The 21,201-nt window shown below is 32.1% G+C and overlaps 1 protein-coding gene across 1 annotated transcript in view; it reads right to left on the bottom strand.

Annotated features, from left to right (window-relative positions):
• TECRL (trans-2,3-enoyl-CoA reductase like) overlaps nt 1-21,201 on the bottom strand; it is a 40,470-nt gene that overhangs the window by 4,574 nt on the left and 14,695 nt on the right. The window contains exons 5-6 of the mRNA XM_007469032.1: nt 16,106-16,149; nt 5,682-5,739 (exon numbers count right to left, since the gene is read on the bottom strand). Coding sequence (XP_007469094.1) covers nt 5,682-5,739; nt 16,106-16,149 — 102 coding nt within the window. The remainder of the gene's footprint in view (nt 1-5,681; nt 5,740-16,105; nt 16,150-21,201) is intronic.

The raw sequence follows: 21,201 nt of genomic DNA, 5'->3' as shown, positions 1-21,201 counted from the left end.
AAATTGCAGCAGGTTCAAGTTTTACTGCAAGCACTCCTGCACTTGGACTTATAATCAGGTAGACTCTACATGTTAAATTTATCAGTGGTGGAAAAACTCAATATGTGGAACTTATGGTTAGCCCCAATGGAATAATCACAATCCTGAACCTTGGTATTCTAGAGCAGGCCATGACTTTGTAGCACAGAATTATATCTCTTTGACAAGATAGTCCTGGAATGCTATTGAATCCTGGTATAATTAAGACTCTACTCTAGGGACACCAAGTGACCATGTGGTCCTAACTGAGCACTATAAGCTGAGTTCTGTTAGATGTACCAAGTCATAAGATTAGGTAAGACTAGTAATAATTCATTTTAAGATAGAAGTGATATATTCAGAATGAAACTGAACATAGGCAATAGGATACAAACAAGCTGCATTACCAGGCATACAGACATGTCACACACCACTGTTGAGCCAACATGTCTCCTAACTCACATGCATGAAAACCTTAGGTATCCCTTCAGGCCAGCTGAAAAGGAGGAAGACCTTCAGCTTAGTTCACGGATGAGTTGGCTGGCATGTGGGAGGAAGCCAAAATGCACAGCAGCTACAATAGAGTCACATTTACAGGTCACACCCTAAAAGACAGTAATGAGGGATAAATTCGCCCAGTGGGCAGAGTCTCTGTAGTTGAACAAAATACATCCAACCTACAATATACATAAAATAACAGGCAGTGTCAAATGGACAAACTAGTAAGGATTGCAAGACTGCCTATGAATATGAGTGGCCATGAAATATGAAGATATATGTACCACATGTTAATGCCCCAAAGGGAGCATCAATGATGGAAGAGACAAACAGGTAGAAAAGTTGACTTAGCCAGTCACTGTCAGCCTGTTTCTGTAATGGATTACTTATTGCTAGTATGGGTGCATGAATGGAGTATGGTGGCAGGGATGGGAGCTATACTTGGCCTCAATAGCATGAGCTCCCACTTACCAGGGCAGATATAACTACTGCCGCTACCAAGTGTCCAAACTGTCACCAATAAAGAACACCAGTTAGACTGTAACAAGGAACCATTCTGCACAGATATGATCTAGTAACCTGATGGCAAGGTGATTTGTTGAACACCTTCTATTTTGAAAGAGGCAGCAATTCATATTTGCAGGAAAAGACACATGCTCTATGAATGGATTTCCCTTTCCTTCCTTTAGGTCCTGAGTCAGTCCTATTATCTGAGGATTTACACAGTATTTGATCACTTAACACATCTCTTCCACAATACACTATTTGTTTGTTTGTTTGTTTTAGCATCTTTATTGGCGTATAATTGCTTTACAATGGTGTGTTAGTTTCTGCTTTATAACAAAGTGAATCAGCTATACATATACATATATCCCAATATTCCCTCCCTCTTGCATCTCCCTCCCACCCTCCCTATCCCACCCCTCTAGGTGGTCACAAAGCACCAAGCTGATCTCCCTGTGCTATGTGGCTGCTTCCCACTAGCTATCTATTTTACATTTGGTAGTATATATATGTCCATGCCACTCTCTCACTTCGTCCCAGCTTACCCTTCCTCCTCCCTGTGTCCTCAAGTCCATTCACTATGTCTGAGTTTTTATTCCTGTCCTGCCCCTAGGTTCTTCATAACCATTTTTTTTTTTAAGATTCCATATATATGTGTTAGCATATGGTATTTGTTTTTCTCTTTCTGACTTCACTCTGTATGACAGACTCTAGGTCCATCCACAGTACACTGTTACTTTAAGAAATCCATTTTTCAAAAAGGAGGTACAGAAGTGGGCCCATAACCAAAGGAACAATTTCTCATATCAAATACAGCATCATCAAAAAGTTGCCAACCTCTTCCTTGGTGGCGCAGCGGTTGGGAGTCTGCCTGCCGATGCAGGGGACACAGGTTCGTGCCCCGGTCCGGAAAGATCCCACATGCCACGGAGTGGCTGGGCCCGTGAGCCATGGCCGCTGAGCCTGCACATCCGGAGCCTGTGCTCCACAACGGGAGAGGCCACAACAGTGAGAGGCCCGCGTACCGAAAAAAAAAAAAAAACCTGATGGATTAATTTGCTAATCTGTTGAAGGCACAGTTGAAATGCTGACTTAGGGGCAAAGTACACCTTTAAATCTATAAGATAAGGTTTATAATTGAATGGGAATCTACCCATGTCCCATGACAGAAAATTCTCCACTTGGAAACAAGGATCTTAAAACCTGAAGACCCCAGTGTTGTGGGGAATGAATCACTACTCTTGGCAGAGTAATTGATCCTATCATGGAAAGGAGGTAAACCTGCTGTTATACAGAGGGGTAAGAAGAGTATATTTTGCCTCTAGTATTTGGACATCTCTGGTATTCCCTTGACCCATGGACAGGGGCCACGTCCATGTCCTGATAAGGACCCTCAAGTGAGGGTCCATGTCATACCACAGATAATCCCTGAGATGTTAAATGTGTCATTTGAGGGTGAAGGGAATCTAGAAGTTTGTGGAGGAGGAAAATGGTGCAAATCAGTTGTTAGACCAAGGCCATGTGCAGCAGTGAAGGCTGTGTAATTTCCCACTAATATGTCTCTTTTAAATTTCTGCTGATAGTGGAAAGCTTTCATCTATTACACCCTCTGAAAGGATGGCCTTGACAAAAGAGAACTGCCTTATCCTAGATAATTTCCCCATTTCCAGGGAGCCCCAAATCCAACTTACCTTTTCTGTAGTCATTCCAAATTAGGGTAACTCAGAAGGGTTCTCCTAGTTTCAGATAACCCTAGAGAAATGACTGAGGCCACCCTTCAGACATCACAACTCAGTTTCCTACTAGGCACAATTCTTCCCTTTTTTTCAGTACTTTGTAATAAGCTTTTTAAAAATGTGTTCTATATCAAATTGTATTTTCTGGGGAACACATTTTGTGACATCTTGCTTAAACACTCAATATAAAATGGTCCCCAAATCCATAATTCATGCCTAAAACATATCTAAGGTACAGATATTACTACAAACTTGAATTAATATGTAAGTGGGGAAATAAAAATCCAAGAGCAACAGAGACTCATTTAGAGGTGACACAGGAACTGAGAGTTGGATAAGGATTTTATGTAAGGAAAAAGAGTGCACTGTGTATGTAGATATCAAGAATTCATGATCAGAAGAAGAGGGTTTACTCTGGGAAAACATCTGAGACCTGAGTTTATCAGGACACTGGATACAGAGAACTGAAATGAAATGATTTGAGAGTAGTGAGTCTGGAGGTTTTCATATTAGAAGGCACTGCTTCTAAGAAAGGAGAAAATACTTTGAAGGCTTAGAGGGGAAGGAAAAGAAGGTAGTATTTCTGGGAATTAAGGAATTTAGAAAGCAAAGGAGTGTATAGAGGATCAAAAGACACAATGAAACACCCCATCCCCTCCAGAGCACACTTTATTCTTTAGAGACTTCACTTCAATCACCCCATCTGTAAAAACACTTGTTATTTCTCTTCAGGGACAATCTACACATTTAAAATGAACGTAAGTTGATCAATATTCACATAAGCCTTCTATATGAATAAAAACGAAAGCCAGAATTTTTTCCAACTGATAAAAACTCCCCCCAAAATTAAAACAGAGAAAAATTTTAATGCATAGAAACATTTGCAGATAACAAAGAACATAACTGTTAAGAAATCCCAGAACTCAAAATAGGTATGGACAAAACAGGAACAAAAAAATAGTTGATTCTTCTCAAGAATTAAATTGTAGAAAAAAATCACATTATTAATATGGTACATATTTCAGTTTGCCTAAGGGTAGAATATTCAGTAGAATAGGGGATATTAAGTAGATGAACAAAAACAGTGAAAAAAAATCTAAAAATTAAAAATGGAAAGTGACAGATATATAAAATAGAGGCAGATGTAACATGTGTGTAATGTAACTCCACCCTCTCCGCACAGTCCACAATGTAACAAACCACATTTTCAACTATAATACAATAAAAGTTTTTAGAATTAAAAAAAAGACATGAGTCATCCTACTAGAAGATTACATCATGTCTCTGGGAAAATTGATCTGGAATTATCAAATCTAAGACGCACCCTGCAAAACTCTGTACAAAATTAATAGACTTCAGTGATAAAGAAAGTGTTCTGAGTCTAGAGGCAAAAGACCAAGCCAATTAATCAAGGAGGGAAGATTAGATTGGCTTCTGACTTGGCAAGAGCAACATACAAAGCAAGGTAAAAGGTGGAGTAAAAGCATACACACACACATGGAAAAGTCTTTCTCACATAAACATTTCCAAAGTTTGACTTTGAAAACATGATGATTTAAAATTTTCATTTTCAAGCAATGACTGCATATTCCAGATAGATGAAGAAACTTGAGCAAAGTCACATTGTTAGAGAGTCAGGGTCAAGACTAAAAGTTGTGATATTCATAACTTTGGCAATGTTAGCATTTTTATAAAATTGTGTTGTGTTCTGCTTCTATACTTAAAAAAATCAGACTATCAGAAGTTTTTCATCTGGGCTTCACATACTTCCAAAGAGAAATCAGTAGATCTATGAATTTGGATTAGATAAAAATGGCATTTAACCTCTAAATAAAATGCAAGATTTAGTTCAGTACAAATGCAGACAACAAAACACAATACTATTTGCATTATTCTTTTAATTGTTTTCAGGCAGAGGTATTTTCAAATAATATTACAGTTGTTTTAGATTTCCATATATATAATTTATGGTCATCAATATGGTACTGATCAAAGTGTTATATAATGTAGGAATCAAAAGATTTATGTTATTTTATATTATATTACAGCTTTTTATGTGTTCACAAATATTCTAATATAATAAATTTCTTTTGTAATTTTATGTATTATAGAAAAAAATATTCTGGAAAGTGTTTCATATATTTTCCCAGCCTGCCAGAACTGTTCAAGACAAGAAAATGTTAAGAAATTCAGGTAGATTCAAGTTAAAACAAACTTGAAGAGACAGACACAACTTTATATTTGCAACTAGATTGATAAAAACATGAAATCCAAATGTTGACCAGTGCTATTGGAAATTACAGTTAAATTATGTACAATGTACAGTAAGCCATTGTGAATCCCTACCTATAATTTAACCTGAATGAGAGTATTGATTTACCAAAAATACCTTTAAATTATATAGACACTGTAAATTTTTTCAAATCTTTTGGCAAACCAGTAAATTCAAAATGTTCTCCCAAACATTGCTATTTCGCTGCTGTTGAATTTGTCAGAGAAAATTCACTTTTATTAGAAAAAGTTTAAGAAGTCATTTGAAATACAGTGGGATTGTAACATACTGTGCAAATTAGATTAAGAATTGAAAGTTAACTTAAGAAATGTGGATATTCATCAAAGGATTTCATACTCCTTTACTTCTTAATCATGTGTGTTTCTTCATATATTTAAATGAGAGAGAGAGAGAGAGAGAGTTTTTGTGTGTGTGTGTGTGTGTGTGTGTGTGTGTGTGTGTGTGTTTGTACATGAACACTTCACTTTAGAGAAACCATAATTAGGGAATATAATATAGTTCAAATATTTTGAAAACTTAGGCATAAAAGGGCAATAATTGGGGAATACTAATCTTAAATGTTTCCAACTATTGCTTTAAAAAATAACAATTAGCATAATTCACTCTAGAGGAGATTTAAAAAAGTGACTAACCTGTGTGATTGGGATGAGCCAACACTACATTGATGAAATGATTTCCAGCTTCACAAATCTGCAAAACATTTCAACCTTTTCAGTGTGACATACTTGAGTCTTTTTTAAAAATACATTTTTAGATATACAAATATCCATGTAATATATTGATTCTAAAGATCCAAAAATATACTATTACTCTAACTGTAAGAAGAAATTTTGTATTTTAACAATGAAAGAAGCTGTTGTGGACATATGTAGAATCAAAGGAATGAGTTACATTGAGGTAGAGATTTTGAAGGTATTCTTGATCCCTTTTGATAGTTATGTTCAAATTGCCTTGTTAATCAGGTCCTGTTGATTATCTGCTTTGTATTTGATACAATAGGTAAATTTTCACAGCATGAAGAGACAAGCTATATCACTGAAGATATATTTGGCATGGGTTTATATATTCCAGGTTTACTAACACAGTAGCAACCCTTCCACTACAAGGGTAGTAGTATGGTTCCTGGCTGGTTTCAGCTCAGTTTAGAAAATGTATTGTAAGCAATACTGCCCCACAAAATCACTTGTTGCTTGTCTGTCACCTGACCTCTTAATCATGTACACTCCACTAGTTGTCCCTGTTTAGTAGACCACTATGACCCTCTAAGAAGCTTCAGGGTTAACAATATCTCCTGGGCTAATACTGTTTGAATTTGCAACATGTAGCCTCTGAAGATAGGACTGTTTCCTTTGTCTGTCATATACACCTTACCTGATTCAATGCAAAGTATGTATTCAATATAAATACTACATTATTAATAGCAGGTTATGCTATCCAAAATATAAGCAACCCACAGATATTACCAAAATTGCTTTAGTTGTGAAGAACAAGATGGTCTAGATTTTAAAATTGCTATCGCACAACAGTATGAATATATATAACACTACTGAACTGTACACTAAAAATGGTTAAGATAGTAAATGTTATGCTATTTTAATTTTTATCACAATTAAAAGAAGCCTCTAGGTAAAGTGTTTTAAGTGAGAAAGAACATTAGCATGGTAAATGATAAAAATTCAAATAGACTTGTACCTGGATGCATATGGGTGGCTTAAAGTAAATTTTAAAATATTCATTTGTGCTTGATTTTATAAAAACTTTATTGACTACTTGTTGCTTCACACTAGAATTTGTTTGAAAAATGATTCAATAGTCCACTCTCTTCTTCAGAGTTATCATTAGGTGAATAAATAAGAAATATGAAATTTCCAGCTAACAGAATTGAAAAAAATCACAGTTTTTACATGGAAAAAATCATTTAAAAAATGTTTTGATTCAGCATGTACTGAAAGCATTTTTACTTTTTTCAGCACCCTTTGTACTCTCAGTTCATTGAGATTACAATTTTATTTTTAATCAGTACACCTAAACATTTAACAATGTACAATGTGGGGAATGTTAAATTTTAATAAACCACAAAGCACTTTGGTTAATATATTAGAAGTGACATATCATGCATCACATTGTACTCCACAGATTTTTCTGAAAATATTCCTTATTAAGTTCTACTGTTTTCAGGTTGAAAGATATGATTGTATCAGAATATATAAAATTTCAGCAGTACGATTCTTATTGTTTACTACTAGGTACAGTAGCCCCTTCCCCCTTATCTGCAGTTTCACTTTCTGTGGTTTCAGTTACCCACAGTCAATTGAGGTCCAAAAATATTAAATGGAAAATTACAGAAATTAATTTATATGTTTTAAATTGCCCTCCATCCTGAGCAGCATGATGAAATCTCAGGCCATTCTAATCTGTTCTGACATTCTCTTGCTGTGCTTAATTTATAAATTAAACTTAGCCATAAGTATGTATGTTAAGAAAAAATACATGATATATATAGGGTTCAGTACTATATGAGGTTTCAGACATTCAATGAGAGCCTTAGAATGTATCCCCCACAGATAAGGGGAGATGATTGTATTGTGCCTCAGTCATAACATGTTGGCATTGTGGCAAAGATGCCAGTGGCCAATGACCAAAACAAAGGTTCCAGGGAGACCAACTTGCAGGGAGATATATATCTTGCTTTTCCTAACAAGTTTCATCATGTTAATCATTCTCTGCTTTAAATAGTGAAAGTGATGTGTCTATAGAAAAACAAACAACAGCAGACAAATGCCCTAATATAGACTTGTAGCCATCAATCAAGTAGTCAGGCTGTCATATTATCAAAGTAAAATACTATTAGTTTCCACACCAAAAACAAGTGACCTTTATTCTGTGATCTCATAATATTTTTAGAGGATGACCATAATCTATCCTTTTTCTGCATATGTTATCCCTACATTTTTATATGCATTATTATTAATTATTGGCAGTTCTAATATCTTTTAACTTTATCATTTAAGCAATGTGATAATCATTTTACTAATTTATATGAAACAGAATCTGCTAAAATGTTTCTAACACTCTTAAGCTTGAGTTTCGGCTATTTTTTCTCTATAATAATGATAATAACAATAATTATAATTTTGTTATATTTATTTTACCTTAATAAATATTTCAAAAATAAGGAAAATCTAGGCTAAATATATAATTACAAAAAGTTCCACCTGTAAAATATATCAACTCTTCTGATCTTGGGAAGTTAGTTTCTCTTTTTTTTTCTTTTTGGAGAGTTAGTTTCTACTTTAAGGGATAAGGTATATCACATACATTGAAATACTCTTCGATAATATAAGCCAATATTATACTGTCTCAGCATTCATTAAGTCATAATTTATGATAATTTAAATTACTATGATCATAAAATTATAGAACTTTATTCTAATTCCTAATCTCTACTCTTTTATTATGAAACCCACTTATATGTGATTCCATTTTTTTATTCCATTTTTTAAAAAGGATAATATACATGTGTTTCAGAAGAAATGTATTCAATATATTAATTATTGGTTTAACAGAAAGTACATGAATACCAACCTATGATTTTTTTTCATTAAGACAGTTTTTTTAGAGCAGTGTGAAGTACACAGCAAAATTGAGGAGAAGTTACAGAGATTTCTTACAGACTCCCTGCCAATACATGCATAACCTCCTTCATTATCAACACCCACCATCAGACTGGTACATTTTTTACATTTGATGAACCTACACTGACACATCATTATCAACCGATGTGCACAGTTTACATTACAGTTTGCTCGGTGTTATACATTCTACGTTTGGACAAATGTATGACATTTATCTATCATTATGGTATCATACAGAGTATTGTCACTGCCCTAAAAATCCTCTGTACTCCTCCTGTTCATCCTTTTCCCCCAACTTCTGGAAACCACTGACTTTTTTTTTTTACTGTCACCAGAGCTTTGGCTATTCCAGAATATCATAGAGTTGGAATCATACAGTATATAAGCTTTTTAGATTGGTTTAAATATACATTTAAGGTTCCTCCATATTTTTTTCATGGATTGATAGCTCTTTTTTTTTTTTTTTAACGCTGAATACTATCCCATTGTCTGGATATACCACAGTTTATTTATCCATTCACCTACTGAAGGATATCTTTACTGCTTCCAAATTTTGCCAATTATGAATAAAGCTGCTGTAAACATCCCTGTGCAAGGCTTTGTATAGACATATGTTTTCAACTCCTCTGGGTAATACTAAGGAGCATGATTGCTGGATCACATGGTAAGAGTTAAGTTTAGTTTTGTAAGAAATGTCAGTCTTTTTAAAATGATGGTGCCATTTGCATCAGCGGTGAATGATAGTTCTCATTGTTCCACATCCTCACCAGCATTTGGTGTTATCAGTGTTTTGGATTTTGGCTATTCTATAGGTAGTATAGTGGTATCGTGTTGTTGTCTTAATTTGCATTTCCCTGATGACAGATGATGTGGAGCATCTTTTCATATGCTTATTTGCCATCTGTATATCTTCTTTTGTGAAGTATTAGTTAAGGTCTTGGTCAATTTTTTAATCAAGTTGTTTGTCTTACTGTTGAGTTTTAAGAGTTTTTTTGTTTTTTTTAATATTTTGGATAACAGTATTTCATCAGATGTGTCTTTTGCAAATTATTTTCCCAGTCTATGCTTGTCTTCTCATCTCTTGACATTGTCTTTGCATAGCAGTGTTACATTTTAATAAATTAGCTTACCACTTATTGCTTTCATGGATTGTGTTTTGGTGTTGTATCTAAAAAGTCATTGCTATACCTAAAGTCATCTACGTTTTCTCCTATGTTATCTTCTAAGGATGTTATAGTTTTGTGTTTCACATTTAGGTCTGTGATTCATTTTGAGTCAATTTTTGTGTTGAGTGTAAGTTCTAGGCCTAGATTTTTTTTTTTTTGGCATGTGAATGTCTAGTCATTTCAGCACCACTTATGACTGTCTTTGCTCCATTGTATTTTCTTTGCTTTAACCAATATACTTTTGAAAATGAAAAACTGAAAGATTTTTTAAAAAATTTCAGACATCATATTTATATTATTGTATGATATGAATGATAAATTTTACTAGTTCTTTTAGTAATTTATTTTTTGCATGAGTCTAATAGTTTATTGCCTAAACTTTGCTATAGGAGAGGATATTTTCACTCATAAATTGCAACTCGAAGTCTGATTTTGGAATTGATTTAATGTTTAAAAATAGTTTATTTTATTTCTCTGATCCATATCATTACCACAATTTTGGGGATATCTGAATTGTTTTAATCCATAGAGCTTTCATGAAATATTGTATAACAAAAGAGTGTGCACATATAGCATAACAATATAGTATAAGAATAGCACAATAGAGTAGAATTTTTTAAATAAAATTATTTTTTTAAATAAATATATACTAAGTAGTTAATTATTGTTAAAACACTTGTCATTATTTTGGGGATTCTTTTACATTAGCTTTCATATTATATATTTATATATAATTTATAATTATATATTTTGATAATTATATATCAAGATGACAATTTTTATGGTTATAGTAACTGCTGATTTTATTTTAAATCACTACTATAATTAGGAGTAAGTCAGTTTTAGCTGAAAAACAATAATTATAACAAATTATAATGAAATAGCAAAATATAATATGTATTAATTTTATATCATTAATTTCTTAAAACTAGTTTTCTAAATAAGTTAAGAAGAAGTGAGTTTAAATTTAGGTATAAATGTTGATTCCTATTTATGTTATTATTTATGTCAGATATTTCAGGGGCTTTGAGAAGAAGTGAAAATGATGAGAAAACAGTGTCCTAGATTTTAAGTCTGCAGTAAGGATTAAATGTAAATCATTTTATTCGTATCTCTCAAGAGTTGGCAGAGGATCAGAAAGAAAATTATCATGACCAAATCTGAGCAAACTGCTGAAAATATTTAACTGTGGTACATCTTATTTTCCCCTCATTCATCTCATCCACAAATACTAAATACTCACAAGCACTTCACTAGCCTTTCTGTGGTTTCCACAGCAGGGCCCCACTCTCCTCCACCCTTATTAAAAGCTATGATATATCATTCCAGAATCCTCTCCCCTAATCAAAAATCATTGTGCTATGTACAATGTCCTTTTCAGCTAAATGCTACAAGAACAGGTGTGACTTCTTGATAAGAGCCTAATTTATTATTTCTCCAAGAGTATTTGCATTTTAATAATGAGAAAACAAACTCAACCTAAATGAGTGAATAACTAATTGTGAGAATGAGGACACAGAGGTAAAACCACGGAGAAAAATTAATGTCACCACTTTTCAAGCCATGTCTTATTCATTATTATCTATTCCTCCCATTTTGTACATTTTTTAAGAGAGTAAGAAAAGCAAGAAAAAATTTTCTTTTCTGATGTAATCTCAATGTACAAAGAATTGACAATCAGTTGCTTCTGGAGAGCAAAAATAAAGTTGAAAGAAAGAGTGGATAAAGGAAACAGGATTATTATTTATGTAAAATATATATTGTTTTGCAATGGTAATTTTGGTGTTTTGTGGGTGAAGTTGGGTTCAGAGGATAATTAGGGGGATCATAGAAATATGAAGAGCCTGGATTATAGTGTGTCTCAACAATATTTGCAGCAGAAAAATAAAAATTACATATAAAAGTTTTGTAGAGAGATATTCTAAAGTGCTTATAGAGTTGCATATATTTGATTTTCCATATTTGATTTTTTCCTTGTAGATTTTGTGATACCAGAATATATTCAAGGGAAGTAAATTGTGTTGAGAGTCAAAAAGAATTTATACAAAAGGAGGGGTGATAAAATACTTCTTAGAACATAGTTCAAACATGTCAAAACTCAGAAAAATCAGATTTTCCACAAAGAATCATTACCTAATTTTGGAATATATTATGTACACATTGTGAAGTGTCTTGTTTTGCTTGACATATTTTGTTTAGTGTATTAGGGAACTCAGAATATTAGTAGAAAGAAAATGGAGGGAGTAGAAAAAAAGTTATAATTGTTAATGGTTAGTCTGCAAAAGGGATGATTCATCCATTAAGAATTAACTGTAATCATATTCAACATAGTTCTAACATATTATCTTCTTACCAAGTGGTAATCTGGCTCTACATAACTACAGAAGCTAAACCAACTTTAATGAATAATACTTTTCTTCTTCTGTGTTGAAAGTGTGTATAGATCAATAAATGAAGAACATGAAGTTTTGCAAGCATAACATTTTATTAGCAAAAACATTAGCACTTGCAAATAGGATACACATTTTCTGGTTGAATTTTATATTATACAAGAATGACCCACGAATTTCCCCTTTGTTTCTTGTATATAATTGATTCTTCTATATACTGGTAATTTTAATATAAAATAATTTAAAATAGATTAGACTTAAAAACAGTTTGCTTATTTTTTCTAAACTGTTTGCACATATGTATTTGTGATAAAACCTGAAACTCACACATATGTTTTCAGTTATTATGAATGAAAAATTTAACCTTGAACTATAGGGTGTTATGCTCATAATAATATGGTAGGAATCTTCAATTTAGGTGATTATATACAAGCTCAATAAACTCAATAGTTGTTATATTCTGTATTAGAATCAATTTCCTAAAATTTATATCTTACTATCATATTTTATTAGTAAAAGTTCAATGTGTCTTGCCTATTTTTTATTTTATTTACTTATTTTTATTCTTTTCCATTATAGTTTATTACAAGATATTGAATATATTTCCCCATGCTATACATTAGGGCCTTATAGTTTATCTATTTTGTACACAGTAGCTTGCATCTGCCAATCCCAAGCTCCTAATTTATCCCTTCCCCCACCCCACTCTCCCCTTTTTTAACCATAAGTTTGTTTTCTATGTCTGTGAGTCTGTTTCCGTTTTGTATCATATTTTAGATTTCACATAAAAGTGATGTCATATGATATTTGTCTTTCTCTGTTTAACTTACTTCACTTAGTATGATAATCTCTAGGTCCATCCATGTTGCTGCAAATGGCACTATTTTATTTTTAATGACTGAGTGATATTCCATTATATATACCACATCTTTGTTATCCATTCATCTGTCAATAGACACTTAGGTTGCTTCCATGTCTTAGCTATTGTAAATAGTGCCACTGTGAACATTGGGTGCATGTATATTTTCGAATTAGAATTTTCTCCAGATACATGCCCAGAAGTGGCATTGTTGGATCATATGGTACCTCTATTTCTAGGTTTTTAAGGAGCCTCCATACTGTTTTCCCTAGTGGCTGCACTAATTTACATTCCTACCAACAGTGTAGGAGGGTTCCCTTTTCTCCACACCCTCTCCAACTTTTGTTATTTGTAGACTTTTGAATGATTGTCATTCTAAATGGTGTGAGGTGATACATAATTGTAGTTTTCATTTGTGTTTCTTTAATAATTAGCAATGTTGAGCATCTTTTCATGTGCTTTTTGGCCATCCGTATGTCTTCTTTGGAGAAATGTCTATTTAGGTCTTCTGCCCATTTTTTGATTGGTTTGTTTTTTGTTTTTGTTGTTGTTGTTGTTATTGAGTTGTATGAGCTGTTTGTATATCTTGGAAATTAAGCCCTTGTCTGTTGCATTGTTTTCAAATATTTTCTCCCAGTACATAGGTTGTCTTTTCATTTGTTTATAGTTTCCTTCGCTATGCAAAGGCTGTAAGTTTGATTAGGTCCTATTTGTTCATTCTTGCTTTTATTTCTACTGCTTTTGGAGACTGACCTAAGAAAACTTTGCTACGAATTATGTCAGAGAATCTTTTGCCTATGTTCTCTTCTAGGAGTTTTATGGTGTCATGTTTTATATTTAAATATTAAAGCCATTTTGAGTTTATTTTTGTGTGTGGTGTGAGGGAGTGTTCTAACTACAATGATTTACATGACGCTGTCCAGCTTTCTCAACACCAGTTGCCAAAGAGACTTACTTTTCTCTATTATACATTCTTGCCTCCTTTGTCGAACATTAATTGACTGTAGGTGTGGGAGCTTATTTCTGGGTTCTCTGTTCTGTTCCATTGACCTATATGTCTGTTTTTGTGCCAGTACCATGCTGTTTTGATTACTGTAGCTTTGTAGTCTTGTCTGAAGTCTGGGAGGGTTATGCTAGAAGGCCTTTTAAATTTGTCATCACAATTTACAATTTTAACAGAGTCACAGTGGAATTTATGTTGCTTTGAAATGTGGAATTAAAGTTCTTACATTTACCTAGTACATCTGTATTGGACATAGTCTATGCTACTATTAATTGGTATTTGTGTAGTTTGGCGCCTTGGCTCCTATAAGACAGCAACTGTGATAAAGTTTTCCTATTTGCCTAATTCTTGTTATTATTTAATAAATGTTTTCCAGTGGATAATGTATAAAATAGCACTGACTAATAAAGTCATGTATGAGTAGGAAGAACTAGTATGTTAATAAAAAGGGTAGATTTTTAAAAAATCTTTAGGGGAAAATGTACATAGCAAACTATTAGAATTTTGATTATTTCCAATTATGTCTCTTTTCACTTTTTAAGAAAAATATTATAACTATTATGACATATAGTGTTTTAAAAAGTTAAAATTTTTCTTTCACACCAGAGCCATGGATTTATAACCATATCACATTTGAGAAAAGGGAAGAAATCAAGAATATTATATAAAATGGGAGCTGTGTAAATATTTACAATGAAATAAATGACAGTAAATGAGTTGCAAAAAAAAGTAAGAGATATCTTAAGGAGGAAAAATAAAACAATCAGATATTAATCTAAATACATATCTGAATAAATAGCAAGTGTGTGGTTATTATTTTGTTCACTCATCAATTTATTCTTCCATTTGTTCACATTTACTGAGTAGTTAATACACAGGGAACATTAGACTTGGTTCAACATAGGTTAACAATGAAGGCATCAAAATAAATGAGTTGCAAGATTGCAAACAATATGCACACATGGAAAAGTAAAAGGCAGTGATATATTTACAAACTATTAGCTTTAAAATTCTAAATAAAATAATTTGTAATTTATTCAAGCAAGTGGTGAGTACACTTGTACAATACTAGGTGCTAAAAAGATAAAAGCATAACCTGCCCCTCTCACAGCCAACGCAGTAGTGGATGTTATTAACTAAATTATTAATTCTATATACATATATATATATATCTATGTGTATTTACACACACATACACATAGAGGTTCATATGAGAGCTTTTTACAAAGTGTAGTGTATAATTTGTTCCTTGTATGAAATGGTGAGCTATAAGTTGTTCAATACAAACTTCACAAAGGGTCTTGTCATGTACGTGAATCATGGGTGTTTATCAATGTATCAGGGACAGGAATAATGAGAGTTAATCTATCAAGGGCAAGAATGAGGGAAAACACGACTAAGGAATGAAAACATGGAGTTATATGGCATGTGGAGCTAAATATATATCTAATAAAATAATGCATTTCAGAAATAATAAAGAATATTTTATAGTCAGATTGATTTGTATCAGATTCAGACAATGCATATGTGAAGTTAAATAGAATGATCTAAAGAACTGGACTGAGGACAATTAGTATAGAGCCCCATTTCATTCACAAAAGTAGACTTTGTTTCCATTCAGAATTACTTAATAATTATGCCAAAGTTTTCTGCATAATCATCAGATAGACTTGTAAAACTTTCTGCTCTTAGCAGTTTGTAAGTTGGTAAATGTGCAGACAATTGGAAGAATTACTGAGTTTAATTTTCCCCCAAATTTTACTATATTTCAAATAATTCTAATCATCCTTTATAGATGAGTAGAACATTTTGATGAAAAGATTTAGAGAGCTAATGACTTGATTATGGGAAGTTATTTGATTTATTTAATTTAATGCCATTATGCATATAATATAAAAATAAGTCATATTTTCTACATGACAAATCCTTAAATGCAATCTATTTGAATGCTTAATAATGTCACAACTAGAGCATGAATAGCAAATTATATAAATAATACATACCAGAAAATTGATAGCAGATACTGTGACTTGCCTGTTTCCAAATGCTAGAAAGCAGAAGAAGATGTTATGTAAGCACTCATTTTTTGGATTGGCAAACTATAGATATAATTCAGGAAAGGTTTATTGGATATCACTAGCCTCTAATAAACAGTACTATGTGATATGTGATATGTACTATCTGACCTTTTGGAATGATACTTTTGCAATCTAAAGAGATGACAATATTTTGCTTTCTATGTATAATTTTCTTCCAGTGACCTAATGATATTTAGAATATAAATGGAGTCTATTTATAATTTTTATTATTAAACTATTTGAAAGCAGATTTAATTTACCTTGTTCATCATTTTAAAAGCATATTAGTATGACCTGCTGTGTAATTGCACTCAATAATATTTCTTCTTTTTTAATGTTCAACAATAAAAAGAAAAATGTTAATAGTAATTTTTATTTTTGCATTGATGTTTTGCCACAGGCAATATTTTAAGTGTTTTATATATTTTCACCATAAAAATAAACACATGAAGCAAATATTATTCTCACCTTACAGTAAAAAATTATACTTTATATAACTTGCCAAATCATATAAAGAGTAATGAACAAAATGGAATTTGAAAGAGTTCTAAATTCACCTTGTTTATAGAGGAGAATTTGGAATATACAAAAATAATGAAAAATAAAATTATCTAATAAGCTCATTATCTGTATTAACAGTTGCATTTCTTCTAGCTTGATGTAAATTGCATTTATTTATATAAACACATCTATAAATAAAAATTAATGTAATTACTCATTTTGAATCGGGTTTTTAACGTAAGAATATATTTAAAGGCTTTTACGATATTATTAAATATTCGTGGTCAAAGGTATGATAGAAACTACATCACAATGTATAATGTGGCTAGTCTTAAAACATTAAATATTATCCAATTGCTGCATAATTAGAATTACTTTAATTTTATAAATAATAGACCGTATTGTTTCAAACATCTTTCCATATAAATCGTTTATTTAAGTTCTATTTCCATGGGCTAGAAACTTAAGAAGGTAATATAGTTAAATTTTATATAAGTATTTATGCATGGATATATGTAAAACATGTACATGTATTGGAAGTTTTTTTTTTATAAAGTACATATATATTATTATAAAATAAAATATATTAATGGAGACTTTTTTTTGTTGTTGCGGTACACGGGCCTCTCACTGTTGTGGCCTCTCCCGTTGCGGAGCACAGGCTCCGGACGCGCAGGCTCAGCGGCCATGGCTCACGGGCCCAGCCGCTCCACGGCATGTGGGAATCTTCCTGGACCAGGGCACAAACCCGTGTCCCCTGCATCGGCAGGCGGACTCTCAACCACTGCGCCACCAGGGAAGCCCAATGGAGACATTTTTGAAAGAGATAAAAGTGTAAAGGGAAAATAAAATTCATCCATGGAAAACCAGTTAATATTCAGATTTTTCCCTTTGGAAATATACATATTTGTTATATACTTTTACCATATTTGATAGAATTATTTTATAATCACTTAGTCCCTTAATATTATGTTATACACATTTTGCCATATAATTAAACATTTTTCTCTAGCTAAATCATAATAATTAGTTGGTATTCATCCCTATAGAGCATAATTTTTAAAAATTTGTATCTACTACTAGACTAAACTTCACTAATTCAACACTAGTTTTTAGAAATTTATATGGCAGGCTGTGTGATTGTGGATAAATTAATTATAAATAAACACAAATGCAACCCTTATCTTAATAGAAATATTTTCTGACAAGGAAACAAATACTCATCACACACTAACAAACGGAAGCATGCAACTTTAATGTGTTACTGAGAAGGATCTATGCAATATTTAATATAAGAACTAAAAAGAAGGGTTTGTTGTAATCAGGGAGATCAGGGAGAACTTTGAGTACATGACTGAACTTTTATCTAAAACAATGAATAGATATTAACACAGGGATGAGAGGGTTCAGAACATTTCCTGCATCGAGACTGTGAAGATATGCCTTGTTTCCATTTTTTCGTGAGAAAAAATAATGATGTGGTAAAAAGGTACTGGGCCAAAGAGTGTAATTTTAAAGTATTTTTATATTTATTTCCAAAAAAAGTTACAGATAATATAATTTGAAATAAACTTTCTAGAAAAAATGTTAGACACCATTAAAACTTTCTATAATGTTTTTATAATTTGTATAATATTTCACATTTAGATAGGCAAAAATATAGGTCATTTTTCCTTGACTGTTTTTGATACTAAATATTTTTGTATTAAACTTCCTGGACATATGCATTCCAGTTTATGGTTAATGGAATATTCCTGCCACTGGGCAGTCCAATTATGATAATATATTTTTTCTTATTTATTTTAAATATTGTTCAAGTATGTAAAGTGACCTCCCTAATGGTATATGTGTTGGAAATACATACCAATATGTTGTTTTTCATTTAAGTACTTTGTGTGTGTAAATGTGCAAATGCTGTTTATTTTGTGCAGTCAGACCTGTTGAGAATAGGGCTATAAAAAATGTGAAACTGTTAGTGCAGAGAATGCAGAAAGAGGTGAAAAAAAAAACACAGTTGATGTAAAGGGCAAAGCACAATGTAAATTATGACAACATAAAAATAACGGAAAATTAATTATCATATCTGTAGTAAGGACAAAATATCCTGAATTAAACACTTGAGTATGTAAGTCAAAAGAACATATACAAAGTGAAAGCACAGAAAAATATGATGAAAAAATTAAACACACATAAAAAATACAACAACTGTTTCTTTCTTCTAATTGTGAGGATGAAATGAAGGAAGATTACATTGTAAGCATTCAGGTTTTAAAGAAAATTTTCAAGGGAAATAATTTAAAAATTGGCTCAACTATTCTACAACTCTTAAGTACCTGAACTTAATACAGCATATAGTCTGAGTACAGTGTTTTAATATAAAGGAATTTTTAACTTGTTTAATTAGTATGTTTGTTTCATTTTCCTTAAATATGATTATTTAATAAGATTATAACTACTTGGCTAAAAAAGCTTTGATATGTACTGTTTACTCTTTTGTCACTTTGTCATTGTCTTTTCTGTAATGTATTTTTACTTTTAGATTCAGTAGTTATTTAGGAATGGGTTTTTAAGTATCTAGTTTTAAATTTTTTGTTTAAAAATTTTTTGTACTTATCTATGTTTTCAGGTTTAGTTCATCTCATCTAAAGATAATGTAGTGTGTACCATTTTTTTGTTTTGGATTCCACATATAAGCCTATTTACAAAACAGAAATAGAGTTACAGATGTAGAAAACATACTTATGGTTACCTAGGGGGAATGGGGGGAGGGATAATTTGGGAAATTGGGATTGACATATATACATTACTATATATAAAATACATAACTAATAAGAACATACTGTATAGCACAGAGAATTCTAGTCAATACTCTGTAATGACGTATAAGGGAACAGAGTCTAAAAAAGTGTGGATACAGGTATATGTATAACTGATTCACTTTGCTGCACAGCAGAAACTAACACAACATTGTAAATCAACTATACTTCAATAAAATTAATTTAAAAAATAAAGATAGTGTAGTTTGTACTAGTTCTACTTTGAAGGAACAGCATTGGATTTTTACAATCTAATATATAACCAAAAATATTAATCTATAAATTCTAATCAAAGAGTTATAAAAGGGGAAGAACAATCTTTAAAAATCTTAGGCAGAGATAATGAATGCAAGGATCGAACTTTTTGTAGCATTTATGCAGAAAAGTGAAATTCTAAGGAGAAAATAAAACCTAACAAATGTCATAATCACATGACAACTTAGATCCCATTATTTGCCTGCAATGTGGGCTAATTATCCTAGGCCCCCCATCACTATTGCTATAGACTGAATGGTGCCTCTCAACATTTAGATGTTGAAACCACAACCTTCAATATAATGGTGTTTAGAGATGGAGCTTTTGGGAAGTAATTAAGTTTAGATGATGTCATGAGGTTAGGGCCCTTTTGATGGGAATTAGTGTCCTTAATAGAAGAGATGCCAGAGAGCTTGCTTTCTCTCTCTCCACCACATGAGCACACAGTGAGAAGGGAGCAATCTGCAAGTCAGGAAGAGAGTCCCCACCAGGGAACCCAATCTGCCAGCACCTTGATCTTGGACTTCCCAGACTCCACAATTGTTCCAGTTATTTGCTGGTTGTGAGTGAACTGAATAAGAGATGTGCAGTTATCAACCACCATCAGATGTCACTGACCATGATGTACATTCATTATTTATAGAGTGATATGTGGACTAAAGAGCTGCAAGGTTTGTACTTTGTGAAATTGTAATTAGCGTATGTGGTAACTGAATTTGAAGCATGGTTTTAGGGGCTGGTATTATTTAAATAAACCATAAAAACTGAAATCCATGCATATCAGAGCCATGCAAAGCATGCAGTGCCTCTACATGATATTCACTCTCCACTTGGAATAGGTATTGTAATGCTCTATATATTTTCACATTATTTGAGTCCTACTTACATCATATTCATTTAAGAGTCTTAAGCACAGTAAAATTAAACTTTCAGAGCCTTATTTTCCTAATATATAGTGGGGGATATTAACACCTACATAATAATATTGTTTCTAATTAAAAAAGAAATAGCAATTTTACAGTTCTTGACAAAAAATAAGTATTCCATAAATATTTTGCATATATTAACACAGTTAACCTCTATTATTTTGTATAAGATATACGAATGTAGCATTTTTCAGAGGCTCCTCTTTTTAAACATACTATGGATAAAAAATATCTTTTAAAAATTTTTTTCTGTTCATGTTCTAAACTTAGAAGGTACATCTTCTGTTAGAATATTTTTAAAAATCAGTTAGAGTTTTGTGAGATCAGAGAATTTTCTCCTTCAATATTCATAGTTAATTTGTTAGTATTTAGAAGAGTTAAAGTTCTGAACATTGCAATCATTTACTGTGATTGCTGAACTAGATTTGCTGATTTTGGCAAAAACCCTGAATAATGTAATTCTCTGTGTCAGTGCTTCAAGAAAAGATATTAATTTATTTTAATGTCTTTAAGATTTATGTTA

This window comes from Lipotes vexillifer, unplaced genomic scaffold (genome assembly GCF_000442215.2).
Source record: "Lipotes vexillifer unplaced genomic scaffold, Lipotes_vexillifer_v1.1 scaffold1841, whole genome shotgun sequence".
Classification (NCBI taxonomy): Eukaryota; Metazoa; Chordata; class Mammalia; order Artiodactyla; family Lipotidae; genus Lipotes; species Lipotes vexillifer.
This window is presented reverse-complemented; position numbering and strand designations above follow the sequence as displayed.